The 17,726-nt window shown below is 42.9% G+C and overlaps 1 protein-coding gene across 1 annotated transcript; it reads right to left on the bottom strand.

Annotated features, from left to right (window-relative positions):
* Positions 1 to 7,267: 7,267 nt before the first annotated feature.
* Positions 7,268 to 14,434, bottom strand: tlnrd1 (talin rod domain containing 1). Its single transcript, XM_063065824.1, has one exon. It carries the CDS (start codon positions 13,231 to 13,233, stop codon positions 12,184 to 12,186), a length of 1,050 nt encoding a protein of 349 aa, XP_062921894.1. The 5' UTR covers positions 13,234 to 14,434; the 3' UTR covers positions 7,268 to 12,183.
* Positions 14,435 to 17,726: the final 3,292 nt, after the last annotated feature.

Raw genomic sequence — 17,726 nt, 5'->3', positions numbered from 1 at the left:
TATTTCCCACTGGAAGACAACAAATGGGATCCCACTATTTAAGAAAAGGGTGAAAGTTTAAAAAAAAAAGTGAACCATTCTGGTAGCCTGACACAAGTAGCTGGGAAAATGTTGGAATCTATAAAAAGGGTATTCTATCAAGACAGGGTCAAAGTGGACTTATGAAAAGGAGAGATCACGGTTTAAAGGCTACATCTAGTAGACAAGATGAGGGGAAAATCAATGGATGTACATTTGGATATTCACAAAGCTTACAATAAAGTCCCAAAGAGGTGATCACTTAAGGATACAACACATGGAATTGGAGATAATTAATCGTTGCCAAATTGAGATTTGGTTAAAAGAGAACAAGTAGAAATAAAGAGGTGGGCAGGGATAGTCAATTTTATTTGTGGATTTAGAGATACAAGGCAGAGCAGCCCTTTGGCCTGGCCCAACTAGCTGCACCACCCAGCAGACCACCTACTTAACTCTAGACTAATCACAGGACTATTTATAATTAGATTAATTGACTAACCGGCACACCTTTGGAAAGCAGGAAAGAACTGGAGCACCCGGATGAAACCAATGCGTTCATGAGGAGAAAGCACAAACTCCTCACAGACGAAGCGGGAATTGAATTCCGACGCCCTGAGCTGTAACAGCTTTGTACTAACCAACCTACTGTGGCGCTCCAACCCACACACAATTTTCACAACCTACCAGGGTGGGGCAAAACTAATTGGGAATGTGAATAATGATGAGGGTGTAAAGGGGTCGAGTGGGTGGGCAAGAATCTCACTGGTGGGTTGCTATACAAAGTCTTCCACTTTGGAAGACAAAAAAAATGTTGCAGGAGTGCTGGGAAAATGGGAGTTCAGAGGGATACCTTTAGTCGGGTAGGGAATGATATCGCGAAAGAATGTGGAGTATTTGATCTGAGGACAAGTCCTTCAGTAGTTTATCCGGTTGTAGCTCCATGGAAGCTTGTATGGCCTGACATAGACTGGCATTTGTTAGAGGTAAAAAGGAAAGAAAGATATAAAACAGATTTGGTAAATATCATTTAACTGTCATGTGATGGAAAAGTATAGTGATTACTCACATTTATACGGATGGTGCGAAGGAACCTGAAACAGGAGTGACAGGGTTTGGGGTGGTAATACCAGCAAAAGAAATTGGAATCAGCAGAAGAACATCTAATAAGTTAGGGGTGTTTACAGTGGAGATGCTGGCAGTGTTGGTTGCGTTGCAATGGGTGCAGAAAGCCAGACAAGCCAAAGCATTGATATGTTCAGATTCATCCTCAGTTCTAGCAAGTTTAAGGTCTTTTCACACAAACCGCCGGCAAGATGTACTTTATGAAGTCCTTCAGTTAGTTACAAGAATTGCAAATCAGGGAGGTCAGGTAAAATTTCTATGGGTTCCAGCACATGTAGGGGTGAAGGGGAATGAGAGGGTGGATGAGTTGGCAAAGAGGGTGTTAAAGAAAGAAAATGTGGAAATGCACATTAGTATAAGTAAAGCAGAGGTTAAGTGTGTAATCTGGGAAAAAGTCAACCGAATGTGGCAAGAAAGATGGGACAGGGAGGGGAAAGGGAGGCATTTGTATCAAATACAAAAGAGTGTTGCAGTTACTAGGGTAGGTAATGGAAACAGAAGAGAGGAAATTGTGTGGACTAGGTTAAGGCTGGGGCATTGTGCATTAAACAAAACATTGAAAATGATAGGGAAACACCAGACAGGATTGTGTGAGGAACGTCAGGAAGAGGAGTCAGTAGAACATGTAGTTCTGAGTTGCAGGAAGTATGGGAGACAGAGAGAGATGATGAGAAATAAACTAAGGGAGTTGGGGATGCAGGAATTCACATTAAAAGGGTTGCTGGGCATGGGTGAAAGAGCACAAGTCCAGGTATTTTTAGCGTTTTTAAGGGGTACGGGGGTTTTTTATAGAATATGATGAACAAACAGGAATAGGATACTAGGATGGTCAAAGATGGGAGGGTGCAGTGTAGGTTTGTGTGTGTGATTGGGTGAAGGGATTTAGAATGCATGTCTAGTGCACATTCTGGAGCAGAGGGTGGTGGTAATGCACCATTAAGCTGGATGCCAACCGCTGTAAAACAAGATACAGACAAAAAAAAAGTAAGATCACACCTAAAGAATTGCAATTCTGGTCTCATCTGCAGAAAGGTTTATCACAGTAGTACAGTGAAGATTCACCAGACTGGTCCCTGGGATAGAAGATCATTATGAGGGAAGAACAAGCAGGCTCAGCCTTTATTCCATAGCATGTAGAAGAATGAGGGGCGACATTGAAACAAACTCCTCAGGATAGAAGCAGGGAGAACGTTACCACCAAGGAATCTAGAACTAGGGCTACAGTCTCCAAACAGAAGGATACTTAGCACAGAAACAAGGGAGAATATTTTCACTCAGAGTGCATGAGGAATATTTGGAATTGTCCAATCCAGGGGCTGTGGAGGCTCACTCATTATGTCGAAAACATTAAAGGAAACTAGGTTCGTGGGTTTAGTACATGAACATGATACCAGGGATGATAAACTATGATCATGAGTGGTCAAACAGGCTCAAGGCCAAATAGTCCTTTCCTGCTCATAATTCCTAGGCTCTCGTTTTTGCCCACTCGTCAGCAACTGGCTGAAAGATTAACTTTCCAATTACACAACTTTGGATGTTCGGGAAGTTGCAGTACATCAAATAAACCACTCCAGCAGCAGACTGCACCAACTACTGCTTCAGATGAAAAAAAAAGACACAAGTTTGGTAACAATCCAGAGAAAGTGGCCTCTCACAACTTCTGCTTCAAAAGAAGTATTGAGATACAAACTTGGGGGGAAAAAAAAGTGAGGGGGCAGATGGAGATTTATATCCAGCAAATGAAAGGCAGTCATTGACACTGGAACATTACAACTCATATGTGTGTTGCGAGATCTGCAATCGCATTTCTGTTGTCATCAATTTCCAGGTCTCCCAAGAGGCTGAGGGCTCTCAGGAAACTCTCATTGCCTGTTTTCCAGTAACAATATTATTTCCCATATCCTAAAACTGGGTGGCTGCTCTGAAAGAGTAGTTCCAGTGCATTATTTTTCTGAAACAGGAAGTGCTAAAAGTTCATTGCTGGTTAAGCAAGGTCAGCCTCTTTGAAATAATAAATGGCATTGGGGTGTGGCCTTTCGTTGACTTGTCATTACAAGATAAAGCACCTTCCATGTTTCTCAGGTTTAAGGAATTTGGGGTGGAGCAAAGTTAGAGATGCTGGTGTTCCTCCTCCCCACCCCCAGGGATAACCGGAGCCTGCTCTCAGTTTATATTTTCCTGAATTATGTCTATTTACCGTGATTTGCAAGACACAAGCTGTACAATCTCATATCAAACACCAACACACACAGAAGCACCTTATTAGAAACTAAACACAACACAAAGGATTCCTTCTTAACCAATATGGAAAATCAAAGTCAATTCTCAAACACCCAGTGAAATACTGGCTAATATTCTAAGTAGCTTTGAATGAATGTTGCGGGGAAAAAAATAATGTTCCATTTGGAACAGTTACCCTCACCCAGCAATCTAAACCCTGCTGAACAAAAGGTGATGAACAAGCCGAAGTTCAACATCTTTATCATGGATTTCATTATCTATTCAAAGTAAACTTGTGGCAAAGAAGTTATTGAAGTTTGATGAACGTACAGATTTGACTTGTCCTCCTCGGCAATGATTGTAATCAAGGGAAAATTTGATTCCACTTTAGCTTTTGTTGAATTGCATCAAGGGTGGTGAGGATATCCTAACAATCAATACAAACTTTCAAAGGCAAGCGTGCATGATAAATGATGGGAATTGGCAAAACAATGAACTACATTCCTGTGCTGGTAGCACAGATGTTGATTAATGAACTAGACCAAAATTTTAAGGGCGTATTACGAAAGTAAACAGATGCTACGAAGATCGGCAGTCTTGTGGACAGTGAGAAGGATCAATAAGATGATAAAGCTGCCTCTGACCAGTTGAGGAAATAGTGAATGGAACTTGGGCAAGGAAGTGTGTTTGGTGAAATGTAGTTAGGCAAGGGGGCACAGAACATAAAAGGGGAATATACTGAGCAGCTTGAATTTTTTTTTTAAAATGGTATCTTCGATGTGTGCCCAGATTCCCAAAAGCCGATTAAAAATGATTCGGCTAGTCTGGATATTTTAAAATAAAAACAGAAAATGATGGAAATATCAGGCAACATCTTTGGTAAAAGAAACAAAGTTAACACTTCAGGTTGAAGACATAAACATGAGAAAGTCTGCAGATGCTGGAAATCCAAAGCAACACACACAAAATGCTAGAACTCAGGGCAGGCAGCATCTGTGGAAATGAATAGATAAGTCGACATCTTGGGCTGAGAAGGGGGAAGGTTGAAGACACACAATCTAAAGATTAGCTTGTTACTCTTCCTTCAGATGCTGGCTGACCTGTTGTGTCCTTCTGACATTTTCTACTTTTAATTCTAGATTTCCAGTATCTGTAGTTTTTTTTCCAGGGGCTACTTTCCTTAATTAACAGCATAGATTTCACTATTTTGCACTCTTTATTTTTAAAATATCTTTCTTATGCTATTCATGGGTTAAGGGTGAAAGGTGAACATGAGGGGAAACTTCTTCACTCAGATGGTCATGAGTGTGGAAAGAGTTGCCAGCGCAAGTGGTGCACGCGAGTTCAATTTAAATGTTGAAGAGACTTTTGGACAGGTAAACGGATAGTCGGGGTATGGAAGGTTCTGGTCCCGGTACAGGTCAATGGGAGGAAATAGTTCAGCACAGACTGGATGGGCCAATTGGCCTGTTTCTCTGCTGTACTTTTCCATGACTCTATGGTAACAGTGATTTTTTTTTTAAGAAATATATATTGCACTGTACTGCTGCTGCAAAACAACAAAAGTCACGATATATGTTAGTGATAAACAAACCAGATTCTGATGTTGTGTTCTAACTGCACACAGCACTAGTTATACCACAACCTGAATGCAGTTCTGGTCATCACATCACAGGCAGATGCAACTGCAGTGGATTGTCGCGACTTACAAAGGTGCAGCCAGAATGCAAAAGTTGTAGCAACAGGTCGGCTAAGCTGGAAGTGGAACAGAGTCTGAAAGGTGACTTCATTGAGCAGAAAATTACAAGGAAGAATTTACTTGCCTTAAAAGAGGTGCAAGAACAGTGGTTGGAAGAATTAGAAGGGACATTGGCAAACACTGGTGCAATTCTACACTGCCATCTTGGAGAACATCCTCACATCAACCAATACTGTCTGACTTGAAGCAGCATCTTCTCACAATATATGAAAGCTACAGCCGACATTCAGGTGAGCAGAAAACTTCACTATCATCACTGCGCAACTTGTACGTGCAAAAATCATTGCGGACACTCTTCCCCCCAAAAACTGCCTTTTCCAAAAGCTCCTTTCTGGAAAGCACTACTGGGCTATTTTAAGTAAATAAATGAATAAATCAGGCCATATTCTTCTCTCAGGCAGCCAATCTCAACAGTCATTCTAGTTACTTCCCACCTCTATTACTCCCGTCACTGTATTGCACTGTAAACATTTTAACCCAATTTTTATTATGCTGCTTCCATTGTAAAAGCATGCTGGAATTTATACAGTTATACACATATCCATACTACTGTTATTTTGTAAAATTCTTTATGATTATTGAATGTTGTTTTTGTTGCATGTTGTGTCCACACACTACAGCAAATCCTAATGCATGTAAACGTATAAGGTGAATAAACTTAATGAGGACGGTTGGAGTTTGCAATTCACTGCCTGGCTTTATAGAGGGGGCAGAAATACTCAGCATATTTAAATAGCCCTTGGTTGTGTAATTGAAGAACCCTGATCTGCAGGGTTACAAAACCCTGTACTGGAAGCTGGGGTTAGGTGAAGGAGTCCCACCTCCCAGTGAGCACTGTGGACCAAACGGCCTTCTCCATATGGTAGTTTTTCAGTAATGATCTTTATGACAAATCTCTTCCTATCATACATGCAGATGATTGAAAAGTAGTCTAATATTCAAACTTATGAAGACAAATTATAGGACCATCTTCAACTTCAGGACATTTCAAGTCACATTCTGGCTGCTAATAGTTTTACAGTCTTGTATTAACATAAAACGTAACAGCCAATTAGCAAACTAAAAATCTGAATAATGCTGATGCTGGAAATCTGAAGCAAAAACAGAAAATGCTGCTTTTCAATAGGTCTGTGACCTGAAACACTGAGTCTGCTTTAACTCCCTCAGGTGCAGCCCGATCTGCTGAGTACTTCCAGCCTTTTCTGTTGGCTTTGAGTTTTACAGAGCAAAGTATCACTGATTACCAGGATATTCATTAAGAGGACGTTGATAGAGGAATGTTATTGAAGATATCAAGGAGAACTCAATTCAGTGAGCTAGAATATCATTTATCAACCCTTAAATACAGGCAGAGTAGTGGTTTCAAATATCACCAACAATGCGGCACTCCCTCTGTACTGCAGGCGAGCTGTGAGGGACATTGTGCCTCGGTTGAACCACAGTGGATACCCATGGCCAACCTTTTGATTGCATGACTGTCTCACCAGGTTCAAGGGTCAGTTACTTACACTGGTATGTGGAAACAACTACAATAGGCCTTTCTGCACTTGTCTGTCACTCACCCCAAGAGCCACCCAGACATTAAATACACGTTGCAATTACATCATTAATAAAATCAAACTGATAAAAAAAATCTGGAAAATATTATCTCATAGCTCCTTATCCTGTCATTGACCAAACGACCTCTACTTATTCCCACTGTAATGAGCCCTCTAAGAGATCTTGCTGTTGTTCCAGTCATCACCGGTCCACCTTCTCAACCACTGAAATTTAACTTTTGCTCACTTTCCCAGTTCTGACCAACCCAAGACTCAGATTTTCACAAATGCTCAGTTTCCAGCATTTTTAATTTTGCAAGATAAGCTCCTCTTCCTACAATAATCATTAAAAAATAAGCTAAATAATCTAATGTATGGTAACGGTTCCTTTGTGTATTTACTGCAACTGATTTAAATTTCCAATACTAACAACCTACAGAACCGTGATTGGCATAAACACTATGATTGCATTCAGCAGGATCACTACAGATAAATGTTAATCTTATCAGCAATTCAAACAGCTCGAAAATTAATGAAGAATGCAGCAAAAGAGAAGCAGCCCAGATCTCCCAACAATTTTATTCAAAAGTAAGAGGTATTAGAGTTGGGGATCCTTGGGGCAAGATAAATTTACACAGTCAGTATCCGAAAACAAGTTACATACAAGGCTTCCTGATCAAAACTTGATGGACTCAAAGCAACCAGAACAGAATACAGGATAGGATCAAACACTAAATTCAGCCAGACCTCTCATTAGTACTACAGAGGAGAAGTGACAGCAGTGCCATCTTTCAGAGACGTTAAACAAGGTGTCCCCCATCAGGTGGGCTAGAGTCAACAATCCTCAACCAACTTATCCAATCATTTTTTTTCTGTTGCAGATTGGATCACATTAAGCACCATGTTCCCAACATGACAACAGTGATCAACAGGAGGTTCTGAAAAGAACTGTGAGATGTCATGGAACAATACTTTATCAGTGCAAGTCTGTTCTTAAAAGAAACAATACATAAACACAAAGGCCAAGAGAACTCGAATGCAGTCCCTGATCATCTCCCCCACTAGGTTTAGGCTTTCGAGCTGCTGTCTAAGCGAACACTTGAGAGAATGCACTGATAGACTGAGAAAAGCAATTCTGCCATTGGATGTGACCTGCAGCTGTTCACTGAAGAACGCACTAGTATAAAAACAAATACTGATGCGATCAAAGATCAATCACTGGTTTATCCTTTTGTTTGGAATTGTGCTTGCATTTATGATGAACCTTTAAGGCAATAGAGGGGTGTCATCAAGCACAATTTGACAAAGTTAACATGAAATTTTAAGGCAAGTGATCAAAGCCTAGTAAAAGTTTTTTTTTAAAAAAGAGGAATATCTTATAGAAGGTGAACTGGCAAGGGCCAGAGGGGAAATTCCAGAGCTCAGGACTAGGTAGGTGAGAGCACAGCCAGCAATATGGCAGCAACTACCAATTGAGCATCTCAGATGGTAAGATTTTGAAGATGGGGCTGGGGGAAGTTCGAGGCCAGGGGCAAGAAGTTGAGGCAGGGTTTTGAGATGTCTGCGTCACTGGTAAGGTTAGCACTTATTGAGGCAATGTACTATGGAACAGGAAATCCGTACAGCATACTGAATACAGGGTTGATGGGTGAACAGACTGAAGATTAGGGAACAAGCTGTCGTGTTTTCTATGAGTCCAAGTTGGAAAATGGTAGAATAAACACACCTGATATAATATATACAAAATAATTCTAGTAAGTCTAACTTCAAGATCTTTTATATTTTCTTAAACAGGATAGTTCATTACTGTCTCTTGTACATAAACAATGTCATTTAAAAAAATTAAATCCTTTCCTAGAATGTTATTAAATAAATTCACCTCTGTACACTAACTAACAACCTTCATTTTCACCGCAGATTAACATGGTAAAAATGTCAATGATAAACATAATACCTTTGACAATTTTAGATCCTAATGACCCACTGTAAATTAAGAGCATGGCTCTCCAGAACATGCACCATTAAATAACAGGTTTAAATTACAGCAGTGGCACAGTGATACAAAAGCCGTAGTGAACCGAGGTAATCAACACTTTCCCCATCAAAACCTCCAGAGGCACAGTATGACAGTACTACTGTCAATTTGGCAACTGTCTCTAGTGACCTGATTCATATTTGCTCCAGCTAGTGGGTCGGAGGAAAACGCAACTGACTATGGGCTAGTAATCGAGTGGCTTTCCTGCTTGGACTTGGGTAGCCAATCAAAACCAGAGTCCAAATCCTGGCAAACGCCAATTTATGCAGTCGCTCAAAAGATGCAATCTACCCCTTTAAGGATAATTAATGAAGGGCAAAAAGAAACTTGAGAACTATTTTAACCTAACTACACTTTATTGGAAAACCAGAGAATTAATTGCAACAGTGGCTTTTTATCCTTTTCAAGTCAGACATACAGAACAAATTGAACTATAATAGGTGCCCACCTCATCCTATCAGGAATTCCACCGGGAAAATTCAAATACTAGAATGAATGTCCGAAGTACAAGTTTGTGATTAACAATTATTATGATGACTTCAGTGCTATTTATGAGTGAAATGCTTTCAGAACCCAAAACCATTAGGACAACTTTGGCTGCAAGAGGTTCGGGGGAATGCACAGATACTGTACTTTGCAATCCCATTATGCTGGAGACAAATATACTTCTGCCAGAAATTTAAATTGCTTCTCCATAATAAGCAGCTGTATCAAGCATCTATGGATAGTTGAAATGATGCATTTCTCTGTATGTTTTAATGTACAAGCAACAAATACAGTACTGTGCAAGAATCTTAGTCATTATGTATAGAGTTGGCTGCCTAAGACTTTTTTGCACTATACTCTAGTAAATTTTGTGTATTGCGCTGTGCTGCAGTCGCAAACAAAAAAAACACAGAATTCATGACGTGCGAGTGATGATAAATCTAATTCTGATATGGGGCTGTATTGTGGCCTGAGAGTGGGAAGGGGGCAGGGAAGAGAATCATGTTCAGGAAAAGGGGAAGGGAGCAGGAAGCACCAGAGACATTCTGCCACGATCAATTAACCAATTGTTTGGAAATCAAATGACCTTGCCTGGTGTCTTGGGGCTGGACGTGTCTGCACCCATGTCACCCTGCGCCTCTGGCATTCCTCCTCTGCCCGCCGTCCCACGCCACTCCCATGTGGCTCTACCCTCACCACTCCCAAGATCATTTGCTCCCACCGGATTTACAAACTTGTTCTCCGATCCACGTTGGCAAATACAGTACTGTGCTGAAGGGTAGTCTTTAAAGTTATTATCGAGAAAAAAAAATGATTGTGTAAAGCCTTGTCTATAGCTAAGCTTCAAAATTTCTTAATTATGCCTCTCAATTTTAAGGGACAGGGACAGAATGGTAAAGCTTTATTACATAACCCCATTTATCATCGGAATTGCAGCAAATTCCTGACCATGGCATAACATGTTATTGTATTAAAAGTCACAGCATATTGGATACAATTAAATTTCACCTGGAAAGCCGCAGACTGAAAATCTGACCAATAGGCAAGAAGAAAATTAAAATTGGTGTAGGATCAGTGTGGATGAATAATTGGTAACCAAAATAATGGGCTGAGGAGCCTGATTTCACACCCAGAGAAACCACAGTTTGATCAGGGGCAGATCTTCCCCACCCCCCCAGGAAAGCCACAAACAATTAAATGGACATTGGAAAGCTCAGAGGTTTAGGAAAGAAAATTCTAAAAGTTAGGTTAAATTCCAGGATTTTCACGAAATCAAAATTGGAAGGTGCAGAGTGTGGGGAAAAGCAGGGCTTTGGAAAGAACCAGAATAGAATGCAGCTCGCTAAGCACAGGGCACAACACAGACAGGAGAGTTTTACAGAGGGAAAGGGAGCCTTTGGAGAGTGAAGTCTAGCAGTGGGAAAGGAGTGCGATTCAGCAGAGGTGGCTGAGCTTGGGTGTGCATTCCATGCTCACTCGGTAATGTCAGATTTCAATTCAGTTTTTCAAATTCTGGAAATAAAAGCCTAATCTTCATTAGGTGATTGTGGCATTATCTATGTGTTGTCCTTCCCTAAAGGACAGGTTATTACCCAGACTTTACACATCTCAGCCTCACATCCATGATTGCTAACTGCTCTCTCGAATTAGCCCAGCAAACCTTTCATCGCACTATAGACAAGCAAAAAGGAAGCTCGCCCGTAGGAAATTAGGAATGGTCCACAACTGCCAGTCTCAACAGTGACACTTACACCTTCTGTTAGAATAAAGCGATATCAATGAGTTAACTCTCTCAGTGATTTAAACTGCATGTGGGAGACATCATAGAGAACTGTGCTTTGACCTACACTTCAGGTGAGGTAGTCTAAACTTCGCTAAGATGCCTTCCACAAAACCAGTGACACTACAGCAAAAGAAAGTTAAAGAATATTGTTTATATAAACACTCCAGTCCTTTAGATTTTGGTGTGGCTGTTTGCAAAAACCAATTAAATTGTTAAATACAGCACAGTATTAAGAAACACGCCCTCCACCTTGCCAGTTATGATCAAAGGATGGGTTATGCCATAGATAATATTTGTACATATCTGGAATACAACATGCTCTTATAGACTCTGGTGAGGCACCCACAACAGCATCTATTCATGAGTTCTTTGCACCTGCTGATATTTACTTCACAATATTTTCCCCAAAATATAATGGAACTTACACAATAGAACAGAAAACTCTCACTAAGCTCTTTTAACAAAACAAAAGGCTCATGAGAAACATAACAATTTTAATGTTGAAATAAATACTCCAGTACATGCAAGAAAACTTGACACAGACTTCCACGTCTGGCAAATAGTGTAAAACTGAAAAAAACACTCACAGCAGCTTTATCCCAACTTTTAGAATCGAGACGTGAAAAGATCACGATCACAAATGCACACTCCCTTTCACTAACACCAGATTCACTTCTCTCTTACCACTTGATTCCACAGAACACACATACCCAAAGGAGCTACATTCCATCCCGCTGTCAATGTGTGTGTGTGTGTGTGTGTGTGTGTATTTATTGTAAATTGAGGTAAAAACCCTTCTCAACCATAATGGCCATTGAGTTGATATGATTTATCATGAGTCTTATAATGATGGTGGGATAACCGGAAGACACTGACTTTGAACCGCACCCAGCACGATTAAGCCTTTTGTAATTCTTTGTTTTGTCTGTCCTAATTACTTAAAACTTCTAAACTTAGAACACTTGTCGGTCCCTGTTCTGTCGGCGAGGGCAGTGGGATGAACTGGAGAGCTCTTTCAAAGAGCTGTCACAGGCACAATGGGCTGAGTGGCCGCTCTCGCTCTGCATCAGTCTCTGTGAACTGGAGGGGAGGGGGGCTTTCAATTTCCCCCCCACCCACCTCCGCCCCTCAGACACACACACAACACACCAGTGCCCGAGGATTCTTTGGCATTAGGAGGGAACAACGTCTCTCGTGTTAATCAGGACGGGGAGGAGGGAGGTTAATTCACAGAATGGCAATTGAGTGACGGTAAAGTCCTGGGCGAGGTCCTGTCCCGCAGCGCCTGCGACAGCAGGTTGCAGCCGTCCGACACGGCCAGGGCGGAGTTCTGGAGGCGCTGCCGGTAGTCGGGCGCCTTGCTGCTGTCCGAATGGAGCGCGATGTCGCGGAGGCACTGGGTGAGCAGCACGCAGGCCGACACCACGCTCATGGCGCCGCCCAGCACGGCCGTCTGGACGGCGCGGCCCTCGGGGCTGACGGAGGCCGCCTTGCCCAGGAACTGCGGCTCGGTGGCGAAGCCCACCAGGGCGTGGACGGACTGCACCAGCGGCCCGCCGAAGAGCACGCAGCGGGCGCGGGTGGCCTCGCAAGGCCGCGACTTGAGCTCCCGCACGCAGGCCAGCAGCGCCGTGGCGCTGGAGCTCATGCACTTGACGCTGAGCTTGAACTGCTCCTTGGCGAAGCGGTCGCGGCTGCTCTCCGAGGCCAGCACGCAGGCGTCCGTCAGGCTCTTGAGGCCTCGGGAGATGTTGCGGGAGAGCTCGAGCAGCAGCTGCGGGCTCAGCTCGGAGACGGGCGCCGTGCGCAGCAGGCTGCAGCTGTGCTCCACTTCGTGGCGGGCCCGGCTCATCCGGTAGCGATCCACCAGGCCGGCCACGGCCGCCTGCGAGCCGGGCGCCTCGGCCGCCGCCAGGTAGGCGGCGTGGGCCGACGACTCGACCAGCGCCACCACCAACTCGCACATCTCGGCCAGGCTGTCGCCCACCTCGGCGTACTTGCCCATGTTGAGCTGGCTCTGCACGTCGTGGGTGAGGATGGAGAGACCCTTGGTGCGGGCGATGACGGCGTCCCGGCTCTTGTCGAAGGACTCCACCGAGGCCGGCGAAAGGCTGTCCGTGTTGACCGGCCGGTTGTCGCTGGACAGCAGGAGCAGGTCGGCCACCAGTTGCATCTTGCTCTTGCACATGTCGCATATGAAGACGAGTCTCCTCCTCTGCTGGGAGCTGATGCCGCTGCTGCTCGTCGACTTGGCCGAGCCGCTGTTAGCCATGGTGCCGAGCGGCCCCTTGCATGCCGCTTGTGTGACCAGCGCAGTTCCGATTCAGCCCAGTATCCCTCTCTGCCCGCATCATCGTTCCATCAATGGAGCAGGAAGGGGGAAAAATAACAACAGAAGTACAACAGAAGCCTTTCTTCCTCCCTCCAGGAGTTGAGGAAAACCGGGATGCTTTGTAAACAAGTATCGGACGGACCCTTCAATTCCTCTCGTCCGCACAGCTAGACGCGCATGTTCTCCGTCTGAGAGCCCACAATCTCCTGGCTCTGTACATGATGATCCTTTGCTGTCGGATACTGTATCTCACGTCGGGAATCCTCTTCGCGGTCTTTAATTGTATAGATCGAAACGGAAGGGGTTAAAAGTAACCTTTCACACAGTCCATCGCTTCACTTTTCACTTCTTGCTGGGCTTATCCGCTACTGATCCACACTTCTGGGAGAATTAAACTCCCGCAACACAAAACCTGTTCCTTTTTATCTTGAGCTTTTCCTCTTCCGATCATTCAGCGTTTAGTGGGGAAAAGGATTGCTTTTTAAAAATAACTCAAGTTACTGTCAGTTGCAAAAATAAAAATCAAGCACCAGCACTCTAATTCCAGTGGGTCCTGTTGTGTTGGAATGACAAAGTTACCCAGGAGTCTGCATCTCCTATCAGGAAGCACAGGGAGGGTGTGGCTGCACTCGGACTGGCCGCTTGTTAAACACCGAAAGAGCCAACGGTAGTTTGAGAGACAAGTTTACAATTCCAGAGTCACAATTAAACCACTGCGAACGACCAGGACGCGCCCATCAGAAGAATCTGGTACATCAGCCACCTTCTCTCCACCAGCAGAGGAAAAAAATGCCTCGCTTTCCCTAGTGAGAATTCGGCATTAACGCGCCTTGATCTGCGAATCTATCAATCCTTCCTGAGGCCCCAACGTGGGCGCTTTCAGCTGTCGGTCCAGGGATGAAATTAAACCGCTGCCACCATCGGCTCATGATAATCCATTCGGAACCATCCTCCAGCTCAAAGTTTGGTTGCTGCGAGTTTCCCGCTATGAATAAAAGGATGGAAGTTGCCCCGATCTCTCGCTGCACGGACTTCCCCCGAAGTCCTTCATGAAATAAAACGTCAATTACAGAAATGGCATAAGCAACACTGTGACGCCACGCCGGACCAATCAGAGGCGAGACAGTCGCCGAAGACTTTCCAAATGGAATGTCGATACTCGAGTACGCAGCCAATTGGAGACGAGCACAGGGGCGGTATTTCCGTTAAAAAGTTACATTGGGCTGGGGGGTGGCGTGTGGGTGGGACGCTGGAGCAGTTCATTCATTGCTGTCACTTAAACGGCGGGCTATGGTTTTTATGCCGTGGGGGCAATAAGGTGGAAGCAGTTCGGGCAAAGGAAATCGGAAAGGCAGACAGAGAAAGCGTGAAGTCGCAGGAAATCTGTTAACTGAGGTTTTGCATGAATTCGTTCGAGTTACAAAGCTGGTTTTCTTTGTAACCCAAATTTAAAGGCGTATCTCAGTGCCGGTTCGCGCAAAATTGTAATAAAATCTGCTTTTTTTCCTGGTTAACAATTAGCAGCCAGCGAAGTTCGAAAATAAATGGTAACCTCAAAGAAGCTACAGGCCTACACTAAGCATTTTCTGTTGTTTTCGGTTTCACCATTTGCAGTTATTTTTAAATCCGTGTGTGTAGTTAAACGATTGGTGAATAGATTGCAATGTGTCATTGATCATGTGACAATTTTCACCCTCCTCCCCCAAACAATGATAAAAACAGAATCTAGCGCAAAATGTAACAGTAAAACGGGCTTCGAGACTTGCAGGGGCGGGGAACGACCATAAACGTGTAGTTATGAAAAAGACATTGAAAAATTATTGAAAACAAAATTGAGAGGCTTTCTTTCTCCTGGTATTCGTCCCTCTACTCTTACAGGAAAGCATCCTAGATACCTTCTTTACTACCCTCTTGACTTGTTCTACTGCTTTTTAAGAATCTGGAAGCGTATTCAAGTGTTGTTTTGCCACTCAAAATTGCACCACCCAGATGCCTTATCTCACTCTTCTTGTGTTATATTACATTTACCATTTTCTTGCTCAGCAGATCAGGCCATCTGTACCTCCCTACTTTCCTCCTCACTGTCATGGCCAGTTGTGGTATCTACAAATTTATTGCCTGTTAGATCTAGGACTAAAACAATGTACAGTGTGTTACACAAAAAATTTGGAACCAAGTACTAAGCCCTGTAAAGTGTTCAGTAACTACTCTCCTCCAATCACAAAAACACCTGCCAAACATTATCCTTTGTGAATTTTCAATCCACTTTGCTACTCTCTGGTGGTATAGACTGTAGGGAAGAGTAGCACAGCAACACACCCTATGTTTTCAGGAACCATGATGCCAATGTCATCTAATTTAATTCTTTTTGCCTGTATAATGTCCACATCTGTCTACTACCTCACTTTTACATGTTTTAAACATTATCATATCTGCATCTACTACATCTCCTAGGTTACACATTCGAGGCACCTACTGTGGGGGAAAAAAACTTCCCTTGTATATCTCCTTTAAACTCTCCTCCTCTCAAATTAAAACTATACCCTCTAGTATTTGACATGTCCATGCTGGGGAGTATCTGCCCAACCTGTGGTTCTCAGTATTATATAGTGCTCCAGAGAAAAGAAGCCAAAACTGTCAAACCTCTTCTTGTAGCTAATTCTCTCCAATTCAGGCAATGTCCTGACGAAACACTTTTTCATTCTTTGCAAAGCCCTCACATGCTTTCTACAAAGTAGCTATCTCATTGCAGACCGCAGCCTGACGCCAGCTTGAAGAATTATATATACTAAACTAAAAAACACTATGATCTATACTTTGCAGCAGTTCTGTATATCATAGTTGGACTGTTTAGTGAAAGATTAACCTAATACTATCTGCTTTTAGTCTGTATCTTATATTGTTACGAGGTGCAGCAAGCTGAATTTTATGTTCATAATGTCTTTGACGATTGTGTTTCCACTTGTTTGGGTAATTGAGCCTAGCTCCTTACATTCACAAATCACTCCTTCAAGAACAGCTGCTTCCCTTCAACTATTTGGGTCTGAATCAAGCTGCACAACTCTAATCACTACCTCACTACTGTATATTAACACTAATCTCTTTGCACTACAATCAACTTTATAGTTATTGATCTATTTGTGTTCTCTCGTGAAAAATGTGGACAATTGATGTTTTACTTGTGAATGATGTGTATCTAGTGTTGTGTGCTTTTGACACTGTTGATGTAACTGATAAAAGTTTTTCATTGCAGCTGTGCAAAACTTGTGCATATAACAATCTGTTATCTACATTCTGGCAGTGTGTTTTTGGGCTGATCGGGTGATCTGGCACTTGGTTGTCTCCAGTGCCGTCTACCAGCCTCTCGCTCCCTGCCGCGGAGGAAGGTCCTTGTGATGAGTGATCTTTCTCTCCCTCGATGCTGTTGGAGGATGATAGCCAGAGGAAAGTGTAATCAATGTGGATTGTGGTCTCTAAACCGTCTTTATGATGTGTTCTAGTTCCGGTTGCTCCTGTTTTTATTGGGTGATTTTTGAATCAGGGCAGCCTGCAGATGACAAGCACTGAGCTGAACTGAAATATGCCTTTTGATTTTGTGTCCTCTATTTTTTTGCTTGTTTTTTGTTGCAGTTTGCATGATTTGTTTTTTTTTTTGCACGTGGGGTGGTGATGTTTTTTTGAATGGGTGCCATGGTTTTTCTTTGCTTCATGGCTGTCTGTGGGGAAGACAAATCTTAGGGTTGTATACTGCATACTTTGATAATAAATGTACTTTGACAATCAATTTTAGCAATTTAATAAATACAATGTTTAAACCTTATCGGTGTTGAATGGAAGAGGAGAGCCGGTCAGTAACTTCATGTCACTCTTTAAAACATTGCACCACTGTTCAGTTGAGCTATCCTTTCCCACTCTCAAAAATTCTGAAGCTGCCCTGCTTTCCAAGCAACATTGAAAGTAAAGGATATGGATACTAGTTTAAGATTGATTTAATAAGGAACTGTTCAGTTATTCTTTTAAATGATTTTTGAACACTTCCAGAGAAACTTTCCCAGTGTAAATGATGAATAAACTCTTTTTGGGCTCCCGGCCGGGTACAGATATCGATTATTACTGATGTTTCGATGACAAACTCCTCCATCTTCATCAGGAACGATGTCTAGGGCATGTCGAGTCTGGTGGTATTTATACCCCCGTAGACCGCCCCTCTTGATTGGTTAGTCCTCATCCAATCAGGTTTCTGCTCTCCCACCATGTTTACAATTGAATCCCAGTTTTACTTGGAGTGAGATCTTTGTCTTTGTTAAAATTATTTTCCTCCGGTTTTATTTCAATGGCTTCCTTTACCAGGCAGTCCCAAAAGGCCATCGGTGTGGCACAGTAGTTTTGTGCCATTGAAGTCAGCATTTACTTCCCGAGAAATGGACATTCTT

Source organism: Mobula hypostoma, chromosome 13 (genome assembly GCF_963921235.1).
Source record: "Mobula hypostoma chromosome 13, sMobHyp1.1, whole genome shotgun sequence".
Lineage (NCBI taxonomy): Eukaryota > Metazoa > Chordata > Chondrichthyes > Myliobatiformes > Myliobatidae > Mobula > Mobula hypostoma.
The sequence above is the reverse complement of the archived record's forward strand: the minus strand, read 5'-3'. Positions and strand labels throughout refer to the sequence as shown.

What these genes read in the sequence shown, in the direction of transcription:
- tlnrd1 (XM_063065824.1), bottom strand. Translation starts at nt 13,233, where the DNA reads ATGGCTAACAGCGGCTCGGCCAAGTCGACGAGCAGCAGCGGCATCAGC.